Source organism: Limulus polyphemus, unplaced genomic scaffold (genome assembly GCF_000517525.1).
Source record: "Limulus polyphemus unplaced genomic scaffold, Limulus_polyphemus-2.1.2 Scaffold6001, whole genome shotgun sequence".
Taxonomy (NCBI): Eukaryota; Metazoa; Arthropoda; class Merostomata; order Xiphosura; family Limulidae; genus Limulus; species Limulus polyphemus.
In genome coordinates, this window is record NW_013671611.1 from 21270 (window position 1) to 35830 (window position 14561).

At 29.4% G+C, this 14561-nt stretch overlaps 1 protein-coding gene across 1 annotated transcript in view; it reads right to left on the reverse strand.

Moving 5' to 3' along the window:
* LOC106473244 (1,4-alpha-glucan-branching enzyme-like) overlaps nt 1-14561 on the reverse strand; it is a 37415-nt gene that overhangs the window by 6861 nt on the left and 15993 nt on the right. Inside the window, exons 10-14 of the mRNA XM_013933930.2 lie at nt 12807-12917; nt 12198-12369; nt 9563-9747; nt 5438-5568; nt 119-236 (exon numbers count right to left, since the gene is read on the reverse strand). Of these exons, the coding sequence (XP_013789384.1) occupies nt 119-236; nt 5438-5568; nt 9563-9747; nt 12198-12369; nt 12807-12917 (717 nt within the window). The remainder of the gene's footprint in view (nt 1-118; nt 237-5437; nt 5569-9562; nt 9748-12197; nt 12370-12806; nt 12918-14561) is intronic.

Genomic DNA, 14561 nt, shown 5'->3' on the forward strand with positions numbered 1-14561 from the left:
TCAACTTAGAGGTTCATTCCACAAGCAACATAAAAACCCTAATATTAAGAGAAAAACAGAGCTAAAGTACAAAGTTCTAGAAAGATTGTTTCAACAATAAAGTTTTGTAAAAACCTACCATCATGGAATTCTGTCTCCCAGCATACCCTTCTGGGAAGGAGAAGAAGTCAACATTGTGATCAAGTCTTCTGTGGCCACCAAACTCTTCAGAATCAGAATCCAAAGCTATTTTATATCTTTTATTATATTAAAGACAAATTTCGTTTTAACTGTGAATTATTGAAAATCACTTTTTTAATTTTGACATTCAATTACTTAAATACATAACCACTTAAATTTCATCTTAATATTTGATAAAACATTACTTAGTCACTGCAGTAAATGCTGATATCACACACTAAATATTCTGTAAGTAAGCATAATTACTCTGTTCAGTCTAATTACACTAAATAATTATCAGATATTAAGCTTTTTCTACTTCATTAATTTTCAGATCACAATGAAGAGTTACACATCAGTACTTAAGATTCCATAAATTATTAGGAATCATTTTTCCCTTATTTCTTCTTTTTGATACTACTTCTCTTAAAAATAATATACAAAATTTTCTTAGTGTTGTCTTTCATCCTATAAACTCCAGGCATCCATATTTCAACAGTTATCAAAAAATTTGTTACATCACTTACCCCTGAATGATGAATGTTTTTTAATTGAAAAATATGTCCATTTTTTGTTTGCATTGTTATCAGCATGGTCCTGCTCTATAAAAGCAAATTTCACAAAATTTGAATTCACATTGTGCTTTTAAAGTTAATCATTTTAACTTCATGCATTAGAGGACTAACTCATTTCAGGAAACAAAATTCTAGTCACATTATCCCCTGAAATACTAGGTTCAACTGATTTCCTTTTTCTCAATTTAATATAATGGAAAAAAAACCATTCAATGTAGAATAATAAGGGAAAATAGATGCCAGTATTAATAGTTAAAAACTGACATTGTTAATCATATTGATGTTTTAGACTTAAAATAGAGAAAAGAAACATGTTAACTGGTAACAGCATAAAAAATTAAACCCATCCTGCACCTATCAGCTGTTAAAACACATACAAGTTGGAATCGAAGCATTTTATATTATTCAGGATGAGATTTCTTATTCACAAGCAATTTATATATCAGAGGTATTTGTTTTTCATGGTTTAACTAGTCTGTAAAGTACGTTATTATGTTTCCAAAATATCATTAGTTGTTTCAAGGAAATAAAATGAATATAGGTTTGAAAAATTATGTTCTGGTAATTTGGAGCCATGTGTAATCTTTTATGATGGCAAAGAAGAAAAAATTTTTTTCCACACTGTGTGGAGAGAATTGTAAAGTATAGAATTATCATACTACTATTTTATTTAAGATTAAAATAAAGTTCATCTTTAAGCTATCAAAACTAGATGCTGCATAATGAATAAGAAAATGTAACATGCATTACACAAAACATATAACCAAAGTAACAATTCTTCAAATTCACCTTTCAAAGCTTTGTTAACAGCCACTCTAGACTTCTTTATTGCTGTCATTTGCTACTTGTAAAAACTATGCTTAGCAAATGTAAAAATTTGAAATAATTGTTTCACATTACTTAATCAAATTTCTTAATCTAGCCAGCTTATTTTGGAAATGATTTATTTTTTCCATTTCTTATTATCATTTGAGAATACTTAGTGTAGGCCAAACCAAATTCAAATTATTAGAGCTTCAGCAAAGTTTGGCTATTTCAACTATCTAAGGCTGAGATATTATCTGACTTTTAACCTACAAAATGAAACAGGCATTATAATATATAACTAAATATCTTATCAACTGTGAAGTATAATTTGATGATAAGCCTAAGAAAATTCTCCATCATCTTGTATAATGAACTCAGATTTGGTTTTTATCCAAAAATGAAGGTCCATTTCAATAATCTCAATATTTTGTAGCAAGCATATTTCATTGACGTATATGTGTGTTTTACGGAACAGGAAACTATAGTTTTTTTCATCAATATTTCAATAATGAAAAGTACAAGTGTATGGCTAAAATAAAAAAAGGGATTTTCAATACAGAAAATTGTATTCCTAAAGATGCTTAGACAGATTAATCTCTTATTAACCTTCAGTCCACAGTGTTGATCCATCTGACCAATCCAGTTTCTGCAAAGCTGTACTAAGTAATGTTTACTATAATTCTAAATTTACTGAATATACCTTCTTGAAATTTGGCCAACATTTAATATATATTATATACATCTATCATATACAATAAACTAATTTTTTGATAAAACATGTATTTGTCTGTGAAATTACAAAGACTTTACTGAGTCAGTCCAAGTGAAAGGTGATTTTCATAATAGGAATAAAAATACTAAGTTTTTACATTTGATTTTCATAACCTATAGAACCTCATGAATAGATAATTATTTTCTGTAAAACTTTATTCCTTATTTTCTCTACTTTAACACTAACTATGGCAAATTCATCAACATAAATTGAAATGAAATATTGAAAAATATGAAATAAAATCAATAATACCTTTTCTATATAAAATGACTGCAGATTGTGACAGACATTTACAATTACCATATTGGCCCAATTATAGGGGGATCTTGAATATAAGGTGACTCCCATTTTCAGAAACATCTGGCACACATGCAAAAACAGATGCTATCTGGACATTCAGGAATGTGACAGGTTAGAGTAGGTGCCTGTGATCAGCTGCGATTATAAGGCAACTATGAATTTTACAGCCTAATTATTATTAAAAAAAAACACACCTTATAATCAGGCCAATACGGTATTCAGCTTAACAGCCTCAGCTATCTAACCTTTTCACCAGTGAAATTACAATCATATGATGCAGTTAGCTTGAACTAGTCTTTCAATTTCTTTTCTTTTTGTTATTTTACCACTCAAATGTCTAATTTTTACATTTTAGTTACTCTTCTTAATGTCTATAGCAATAAATAAATAAAAAATACACAAAAACAGAATTTTGTATTCACATTAGAGTTGAAGATCATTTAAATAATTTGTACTCAAGGGTATACTTTCATACCAATTGCTTTTTCATACTATGTTGGTTCTCCACAAAATTATTTATGTTCTTTTCAAGAATGTATTTTAAAACATAAAACATATGTCAAGCACTAGAATAGAAAGTTCCAAAAACTACTATAATTTAACTGGTTTTCTAACTAAGCTATAAATGGTTTAATAAAAATCTGTTAGATGCTCAAAGCAGAAAAATGTGATTGAAAACAATGAAACTGAGATTAAGTATCTACTTAAAGGTAGCAGAAGGAAATACCAATATAAGGAATCTTGTAAAGGAAAAGTTGCTCTCTTTAATGGCTATAAATAATCCAATGTCAGGGAGAATTTGTGACATTTTTTTTGAAAGACAATGACATGAAATGGGCATGTCATGTTGATTTGAGATTTTTTATATCTCAGTAAAGCAAGAAAATTGAAGGTTCTAACTTTATATCTTAGCTTGTCAGTATTTATAGTGCATTTTCAATTAGTTAGACACTATAAATCATGGAAAGAGAAAGAAAATATAAAAATGGGCAATTTGGAGAATGTCACATAACAGAGAAGAAAAGATTGAGAATTTTTTAATACTTCTTTTGAAATACAAATATTAAAATGTATATAATATTAAATTATAAATGATGTTCTGATGCCAAGTTCATTGACGTATGTTGGATAGAAACTGGAGCTTCTATAACATATTCCCAACTAAATAAGCCTAAACAAATAGGAAAATTCATTATCATTTGTGATGATTCAAACATGTATTCTCTATCACACATTTTTGAACATATATAAACATTATATTTTTTATTTACTGAAACAATAAGTACTTAACCAATTGTTAAACCTGAGATAATAAATTAATCATGCTTTAACAGTAATATTCAATATGGAAGACTGAAGTTTTTGTTCTCTTTTTCTCTATGTTTGTGAAAATTCAAGCATGTAAAGTTTGAAAAAAAATACACACATTACTATACTAAAAAAACTCAATTTTTTAAAAACAACAATTATTTTTTTATACAATTCTAAAAATGAGACTGTTTCTAGTCTCAAAATTACAAAATATAAATAGCTTACTGTACAGGATAAAAAAATAGTAAAAAACCCGATGAGACTGGAAAACAGTCTCACACACTCTACATATTTCAAAGTATATCACTGCATTATCCTCAGGAATTGTGTAAGAAATAATCACTGTTTTGAAAAATTGAGTTTTTTAATATTGAACATTACACAAGTGCCAAGGAATTTTAAAACCCAATACTATGTTTGATGATTAATAGTGAATTGGACATCATTTAAAAAAACAGAAATTAATTTCAAACAATATAACTTTAGAAATAAATTAATTTTTTTAATAAGTAAATAACTTTATCAACACTAATAATTCAGGAACCTATTAACAAAAATAGAGAAAAAATCATTTATAGTTATATATTTTAAACAGAAATTATGTGATGATTTAGCACTACCTTTCCCAATCCATAAGTTTTCAAGAAAATATTTTCCCCATTAAATCAATTCAACCTATAGTTAGTTTTAAATATAATAAATCTATAGGACCTCTTATCTTCAACTCTAAAAATTCATTGAAGAATTTAATCCAACAGAAGTTGATAAATTGCCTTGTTACTGTAACAATAATGACTTTAAGTACCATTTTCACAATCATATAGTAACAGGTAATTTGGATGTTAATAAAAACAAGAATTACAATCAATATTGGGAAAAGGCACAAAATTCAAAATATTAAAAAAGACTAAAAAATGTGAAATCTTAAAGATAACTACATAACTACATTAGGTGATAGGTGGGCATGACAAGGGAGGGGTTCTCATTTTCTGTTTGATGGGTCTGTAACGAAATAAGATTGAAGCCTATAAAAATGATGCTTTGCCTGAGTGATGACAATATTATAATGAGTAATTTACATTAAATTTTGTACTTCTTGAAGGGGTGTAAATAAATCAGAGAAGAGAGGATGCCTAGAGAGAAAATACAGGATTTTTTTAATATTGCTTTATAGAATTAAAAACTTAACACTTATAAACTATTAAAATATAAACAAGTGGCTACGTTTTTATGCTATACTTATTGGTATACCATGATATGAAGGTAGTTTGATTAAATATTGAATGTAATTCACTAAAACCTCATGACATGTGCACAATAGTACGCTCGTGGTGATAGGGTTAATGGGTTCACCACTAGGACTAACCCTTGCAAACCTGCTTATCATTATGAGCAGTAGTGGCTAGACATGACTCCTGCAGAATTTAAGCCAACCCTTTACATAAGATATGTAGGAAACTTACTACTACCATGCACAAATATTTTCTATTAAAAAAAATACTTTAAAGGATACTTTCCTGGGATTTCTACTCCAATCTTATAATCCGGGAAACTTTGGACTGGATGAAAGTTCAAAATAAAGACAAGACCAGCTCTTTCAAATACTACAACTTTATCATCCTGATGCTTCCAGCTCACATAGCCCTGTGTGGGGAAAAAATCATATCAATGAACTAATAATGTATTCAAAACATTTAAACATAGGTAAAACAAAACAGGGATTTTATAGTGATGCAATTTTACAAGATAGGTGTATAGTGTTGAAGATAATTATGGAAATTGTGAATAAAATGGGTATAAAATGCAAATATTACAATATAACTATTCCTGTATTGTATGAAAATGAACTGCATATGAGTGCAATCACATGCTAATAGTTAATACTGTGATTGGCTGTTATTCTAAACAGACAATGCTACACCAGCGTATCTATAAAGGTACATACAACCAAACTACTCCCACAACTAATGGTGTGGTAAATTCACTCACAATTACCAGGACAAATATGCTACATGACAAGTGTGTAGATATCAAAGTGTTTGGCTGGTGAAGGCTGCACCATGCAACAGTTTAAGGCAAAATTTCATGTTTCAATAGGAGTTGTACGAAAACTCTGAAAAGTGTACATGAAAGATATGATGAAGCTAGAAACCCAAACTTTTTAAAAGTGATGTTTGATCTTAAGTAACTCAGAGTAATGATTTTTACGTGATACACACCAATCCAGAAAAGATCTTGCCATAACATAACTGTAAGTACAGACGTGTATATTGCTTCCAGAATATTAGCACAAAGTGGCTTAATAGATAACCAAAACAAATGGCTGAAATGGGCAACAGATTTCAAACAACGGGATGAGCGAAGCTGAAGATGGGTGCTCTTTTCAGATGAACCCAAATTCAACTTACGTAGCAATGACCGACAGTTTGTTCAGTGGCAGGGAGAATAATGGTATCATGTTTCACATACAACATTTAGCTTTCGAGGTGCAGCTCATTTGGTTGAGATCTAGATAAAATGGATGACACCCTGACTACTAAAGAGTACAAGACCAGTTGGACAGGGATTCATCTTCCAGCAAGGGAATAATCCCAAACATGAAAAGACACCTAGATGGAAAATAACAGGTTGTTTAAACACTCGCAAACAATAGTGTTGCCTACTAATAGTGTGATATGAATATTATTAAAGCTGCGCAAGATTCTTTCTCTCAACACGGGCCAACTACATAACCTCTTTGTACTCATTTAGTCTTTACAGATTTAATACTTCTAACTTTCAATATAGTGTGTATATCTTCACAAAATTTGGCAGTCTTTTGGTAAATGAAGTATTTTTAATAAAATAAAAATTTCTCCAAGAACATATTGAGTATTTATTTAGAATAGCCTGTATGCAAAGTAATTTTCATGTTAAAATTAAAAATATTTTTTCCTCATTTCAAAAATCTCAAATTTCCTTTGTGTAATCCTTAAAACCTCCTAAATGCATTTCAAACGTATTTTTCAGTAAAACTTTATAGTATATCTGTTATTTTCTCTACACTATCTCAAAACCAACCTCATAACCACCAAAATCTAAATTACCCCTTTTTCTTTCTAGAATGACTTCAAATTGTGACATGAAACTATATTCGGTTATCCTAAATAGCTCTAAGTTTGTAACAGTAGACATTTATTTACATTTAAATTATATTATTTTTTTGCCCTTTGAATCATGTCTAACTACTAACAGTGCCATTATAATTTGTAAATCACTCGAGGAACATGCAGCTCACATTACACTAATGAATTCCATTACCCACAAGCTACTACGAGCTGCTCGTGTATGTGTGCCTTGTGAAACATTTCTATTATAATATTATTTATTTTATCTAATCTAATCTTAACTAACCTAAAAGGATCCCCATTTTTACATTGTAATTACTTTTATAATTATACATAAGGAATAAACATGAAAAAAAAGAAATAAAATACTTAACCAATCATCTTTTTTTTATTGATGTTGATTGTTGAAGAGAGTTAACCCTAATTATTATACACTAATGATAGTAATGCACTTAATAATTCTAATGTAATTAAATAATGCACCAAACAACAGACTAATAACATGCAAAACATAGACAAATCCCCTTACCTCTCAAAATGTTTCTGGCTTTTTAACTATGCGACAAGAGTCGTTACAAATTCATCCAAGCTAGTCGTTAACTTTCTCATGGGAATGATGTTGGTACTCTGAGTGAAACTAACATTTAACCGTTCAGAACATAAACTTATAAAATACATCATTTGATAGATGGAAACCTTGACTTTCTATTGGTTATAAGTAATATATAATTAAACATAAGAGAGAACTATTAACAAATCCTGAAAGAGAGAGGATGTGACAGGAGGAGTTTGATTTTCTATTCGATAGCTCTGTAACCAAACAAAATTGAAGACTATAAAAAATATGGTTTGACAGAGCAATAACAATTTTATAATGAGTAATTTACATTTAATTTTATACTTTTTCAAGGGGTGGTGGATAAAATATAGGAGACAAGATGCCTAAAGAAAAAGGGTCACACCATGGGAAATTCAGGATTTTTTTAATTATTTCCTTGTAGAATTAAAAACTTAAAATCTATATACTATTAAAATATAGATTATTAGCTAAGATTTTATACTATTCTAATTAGTATAACAAACAAAAAATAGTTTCATAAAATTTTCTATGTAAGACACTAAAACCTTGTGTCATGCACAGTAAAGGATACCCGTGGCAATATGGTTACATAGAAATTGAGAAACTGAATTATGGAGAGAAGTACAGAATAATTTAAATAATATTTCATAATCATACGTTGATACAAAATACAAGTGCATTATACAACTTATTCACTTTTAGTATTTTATGTAATAGTTTATTGTACTGATTTTAGATTGGTTATTTAGTTGCAATTACTCATTGTCTGTTACTTCTGTATGTGTATCACCAGCATATTTCAGTAATTATCTCCAATACTGTAAATATCACAAACTGCTCAACATTGCAACTCACACTCAAGGGATCCACTTTAACTCCCTCTCCAAACATTATCTACCATGGAATCAATTTTACATAACTTAAAGGTACCTGTCTCCATCTTGTATTCGTATTGTTTTGAAAAGATACAAAATATATATATATATATATATATTCCTAAATTTCTCCTCCCAATCTACATAGAACGGATCCTAATATAAGATTGAAAACAACTCTGTCACACATTTTGCTACTTACTGAAGTAGACTACAAGCTTATACAAAGAATGAAACCTAATTCTTAAAGAATAACTATTCAATGGATAGGTGATAGCCCTGAGCAACAACAAGAAAGTGCTATTGCTATTATCATAATTTGTCCTTTTTGTCAATAACCTTTAAATTTACATACATAAATTTGTTTGTTTGTTAAGCACAAAGCTACACAATTGGCTATCACAACTGGTATTGAAACTCAATTTTTAGCAATATCAGTCTTCAGACTTACCACTGTACCAATGGGGGAGAGATTTGTATAAAAAGAAGAAATGAATTACAAACATAACCCAAATGAGTTTTGGAGAAAATATTAAAATTTATGTCATTAATCACTGAATTTGACTAAGAAAGGAGAAAATCTGAGATTAAGTAACAGCAAGTTACATAATAACAATATTCTATTAAATCTTCTCTAAGCCATGTTTAAGAAAACATAGGTGAAAATAAATTAGAAACAGTATTTAAGTATCAAACTTAATATAGATATTTGACAAACCTCTAAGAAAATCTATTTTAATTTCTAAAACACACCATAATTAAATAAATTTCAAGGAACTTTAATGAAATACAAAAGTTCATAATGAGAGTTTAACTAATACAAGAGATTTTATAAATCTGGACATTAATTATAAAGAAAATATAATTTTGTCCAAGCTCTCTTTTCTGATCTATGTAGGATACTTGCTTTAATCAGAAGTTAATGATAATTACTGTTTTTAATCACTTATGTCTCATTACAATATTAAACCTTTTATTCAGATAATTATACTTCTCCATCTGCAAGTTAATATCAAAAAGTACAAAGGTGTGAGTCCAATACTAACTACATGGATATGAATGTTTATACAACTAACCTGAGGAGCAGCCAGCCAACCATATTTTTCCTCCAAGTGATTCAAAGCACTGTCAAACCTTGCCAAATACTTGTATCTCAACAGTTGATCATCAACTAAATTAAACTGGCGTCTGGCATAATAGTAACTCTCATTGTTCCCAATACGTGGGAAGTCCAACCATTCAGGATGACCAAACTCATTTCCTATGCAAAAACACCACACATTTACCATATTGCTTTAAATAATAGCTATTTCCTACAAACAAAAATATCAGATATAATTACCATATTTTGTGAAATAGCAGCTAACTGAAATCTCATTATACATATAGTTCATTGAACCACCTTCTTCTACAGACTAAATTCTTAATCTTCATAACCTGTTTATAAAGAAATAAAACTCTTACAACTTTTGATCTTTTAAGTTAAGCACAAGCCCTACCAACTGTTTGGTTTCATTCTTAACAACAGAAATCTTCTTTACAATTTATCTACTTTAACTACTATTTAAGATGTGTTGACTGAATTCTAATATTCAATTTTAGGGTATCTTGATTACCAAAAGCAGCCATCTGAGAACTTCTAGCTAACTTCTACATGTAAATTAATCAAGTATCTTCATTATACATAGTACATTTTTTAAGAATGCAAATTTCTAACTGGATGACATGACAGCTTCCTTATTCAGGCAGTATTTTTTATAATTTCCTGCTTGACATTCTGGCAAAACAACCAACATAAGATTTCTTACATATATTTTCTTGACATACAATTTCTAGAAAACTGGAAGACAATTTGACATTTTTTGGAGTGTTAAAAACCTCCAGTGAAATTTATTTTTACTTTCTTAATTTTTAGATATTTATTATTATATCTAAAGAATATTAGAGAATTACCAATTTAAAATTAGTACAAACTTAGAAAAAAACAACACTTAAATTAACTTTTCTAATCAAAGTAAGTTGCTCCTTTTTACAAATGGTTATAAACATCAAATGTTCAGAAAATAAAAACATTATGCAATACCTTCACTGTCCGCATGCATTGAAATTATTCAATGTTATTATGCCACTTTATTATTAGGTATCTAGCAGAGGATAAAGATGAAATCTTTCTGATCATTTTGAGGTTCCTACTTTTCTAGATTAATGTCTCATCTCATGAAGGAATGGATTTACCAAACAGTGTAGAAACCCCAACATAAAATCTTTAACCATCTTTTAATGGCATGTTCCATGACAGTATTACACTGATGTAACAATCTACATGCTTTAATTTCTAGCTACATTAAGTAATGAAGCATTCTCAGATAAAAGTGACTTCTGCAAAAAGTATTAGGTAGGTCCTCTTTATAATGAGAGGAACAGGAGGATAAATCACAAAGTAATACTGAGTTTACCTAAACAGACTGGACATGAAATTAAAATATTTTTTAGTTCTAACTGAAACAAAAAAAACAGTGTGCTTAATTACTTTAGGTACTGGATAGTCACCTACCACTGGGCTCATGAATTCATCAACTGGCCTCTTCTCTTAAGATATCTTCCCAACAAGCAACTCACTTAAGATCCCACACAGTACTGTTTAAATCTAATATTTTGCTTACCAAAAAACACTGGATTTACTCATAGCAAACAAGTACTACCCAAATGACGGGTCATTCTTATTCAACACAGAAAAAGACTGTAACCTCGAGATACCATATCATCTGGCCTACCAGTGAAGGACACTGCTGTCATCATTCTTGCCCAATATGCAACATAACAGTATATCCCACATGAGCAGAACAGGTATTATCTCTAGAGAATAACAAAGAAACAAAAGCAGCTAGTAAAAAGGAATTTACTAGCTTTCTGCCCCATATGTCATGCAAAAACTCTGTGTAAAAGAAAAACTTTAAAAAATTTCTACATCAAAATAAGAGGGTAAAAATTCATAGTATTCCTTCATATCACAATAATGGGATATCTGCAATAGCCCAACATGCTAGAAAGAAAAACCACACAATAAGTTGGAATAATGCTAATGGGAAGTGAACTACATATGAGAAAAAGAAAAAAAAAAAGACTCAAAAAAGCTTTATATATCAACCTAGTTTTTAACACACTCACTCTTTCTAGCATAGAAGTCAGCAAAACCTATAAATCTCTCTTTTGAAAATATTCAGATAATTGATTCAAGTCTTAATGGGGATACCCCAGATGAGTGAATATCATTCCAGCCTCTCTATCAAAAGGACTCAGGAATGAATCTTGGCCAATAATGATGCAAAAGTTAACAAAACATAGTACTTCCTTGAAAACTGCAGTTTTTAGAAGACAAAACATAGAATATAAACTAATTAGTGATTATTATCTAGTACTAAAAATAGTGACTAATTAGTAATGAGACTTAGGTGATCATACACAACACTAATTATTACAACTTGTTTCCAATCAACACAACCTTACTGTAAGTACTCAAAAATCAAGTATTTTCTATAAATCGCATAAAACATTTTGTTTGAGAATTACAGATGAAGAGATTTTATTGGGCATTTGCCTGAGCAAACAAATACTTATATAAAACAATATTAGTTTTATCCATTTACCTAATCCAACATGCATAACCTTGAGTTTGAGATCTAAGCTTCAATATAAATTAATAAAACTCACCAATAAAATTCAGCCAGGCCTCACCCCCTAGACCATGGGTAATTAATCTTATCATCTTGTGTAAAGCTAAACCTCTGTCAATAATTGGAGTTAGTGGAGTAATCTCTGACATGAAATCATACATTTCTTTATCCATCAACCAGAAAGCAATTGTCTTATCACCTACCAATGCCTGGGGAAACAATACATTTAATTGATAACATATCATTATTATTGTTCAAATATTTTTATTATCACATGTTTTACAGTTTACTAAAACACATTGCATACCTTATTCCTCTTACAATGCTTTGTAATCTATTTGTTAGAAATTTTATTCTAAACTAAGTACATACACAAAAAGTTATGTAGTAAAGATTATGCTAAGACATGCTGACTGCAGTAACTTAAACATTTTTTTTTTTTTATGATAAAACTTTATCATAAACTCCATAACAGGGTTATATTTATTTCACTCAGTTTTGTTTCTGCAATTTCACCCTTAAACATACTATTGCTATTATTTTATTTCTGTAGCAGTGTATCTACACATCTTCTATAAAACCTTTTAATGCTGGATGTTATGCCAACAGTGAAAACAATTTAAAACTGAAATAAATCAATTAATACCTGATCATGAGATTCACAATAAGCCACAGTTTTTTCCATCCAACGCCTGTTTGTTAGAGTATGGATAATGTTACCGATGTTCCATTCTTCATCTCTTTGTTCCTTAAGTAGCTGGAAAAGTTTTAATATCACAATTTCACAGACTATTACAATGAATATACATTATAAATTTCACTTTAGTTATAGCCAACATTAACCCTTTCCTGATCAGACATTTTGCATTCCCAGGAATAAGGAAAAATTAACAAATCTGAAATACCTTATATTTAATTGATTTATTTTATTGAAGAAAACTCTAAAAAACCATACAACATTAAATTCAATGTGAAATCTCCTTATAAAAATAATCCTATATTGACTTGGAGAAGAGAAATTGCATACATGCTAAATATTTTGTGATGGTAAGTAATGGTTAAATACAAAATGAAAAGTTTTACTTTTTTAATATAAAACAAGAGCTATCTAACTGATGAAATGAAAAACTACTTATATGAAGCACTTAGCAATAAACTCTGATCTATTTTACAAGTTGTTATGCATCAGGATTTGGTATTGAGAGGCAACTCTCAAATTTATTAAAAACATATAAATAATTAAAATGAAATAGTTACAAAACAGGAATAATTGATAGCAAAAAAGATATATAAACTGCATTTCAACCAAGTTATTACACAAAAGTAAGAGAACTGAAAAAGGAGGTCGGGAATAAAGATGAAAGCTCATATATATTATTACAATAAGGAAAACCTAACATATACATGTGTATTCTAACAATGTTCACCACATTGTTGTACCATAACATTTTAGCAAGGTATGCAACAACTTTTTAGACAACAGATAAAAAAATTTTCCTCCATGTGCATTTTTCTATAAACCCACATATATTAAAATCCTGCCTTATTTGAAATTTCAAGGTTAATAATGGTTGTATAAATAATACTGTTGTATCCTATAATGCATTTTGTCTCATAAGTTTTTAAATATACAAGAAACAAGCACCTTTATATATACTTATGATGTTATGATTCCTGAAAAGTTCTCATTTTTTTCATTTAAATATTTTATTTTGTGAAGTAAACAATTTAGCTTGGAAAGTATTTCAACAGATGAGAAACTAACATGCCACCATTAGTTATGTAATTATTCAAAGATTTGCAGCATGTGTAAAAATTAGTGTGTTCGGCATGATGACATGTGGTACACGACCAATTGGGTACAAGTTGATGCAGTGTCTTTAATTGCAAGTGTTCCATTATGTACAGCTCAATTCTAAAGTTGCATGCCTTAGTCACTTTTTACTAATGCAAGGCTCATAAATAGGTCAGCTACACACAACATCACATTGCCTAGAAGCAATTTGATGCAATACACATGTTGATAAACAATAAGAAAGCTTAAATGATCAGACTGTTTTACATGCAGGCCTATACACATTTCATATTCTTAAAAAATGTCAAAGAATAACATTTCTTTATTTTTTTCAGAATCCCATGGAATGTAATGTATTCAACAGCTAGTCTCTTTACCAAAGCCAAAATACCTTGAATCTTCATTGGCAGATGTCTTTATACTTTCCTTTAACCCTCTGTGCATTGTGGGGATCAAAGTGTACATTCCACAACCTTGTACAGAGTGCCATTCAACATGGTATTAAGTATTTGATGTCAGTCAAACACTTCATGTTTCCCTACATTGCTGATTTTGAAACAATTCATGACAATTGACTATTTGTTGTAAAGCATAAAGTTTCACAAT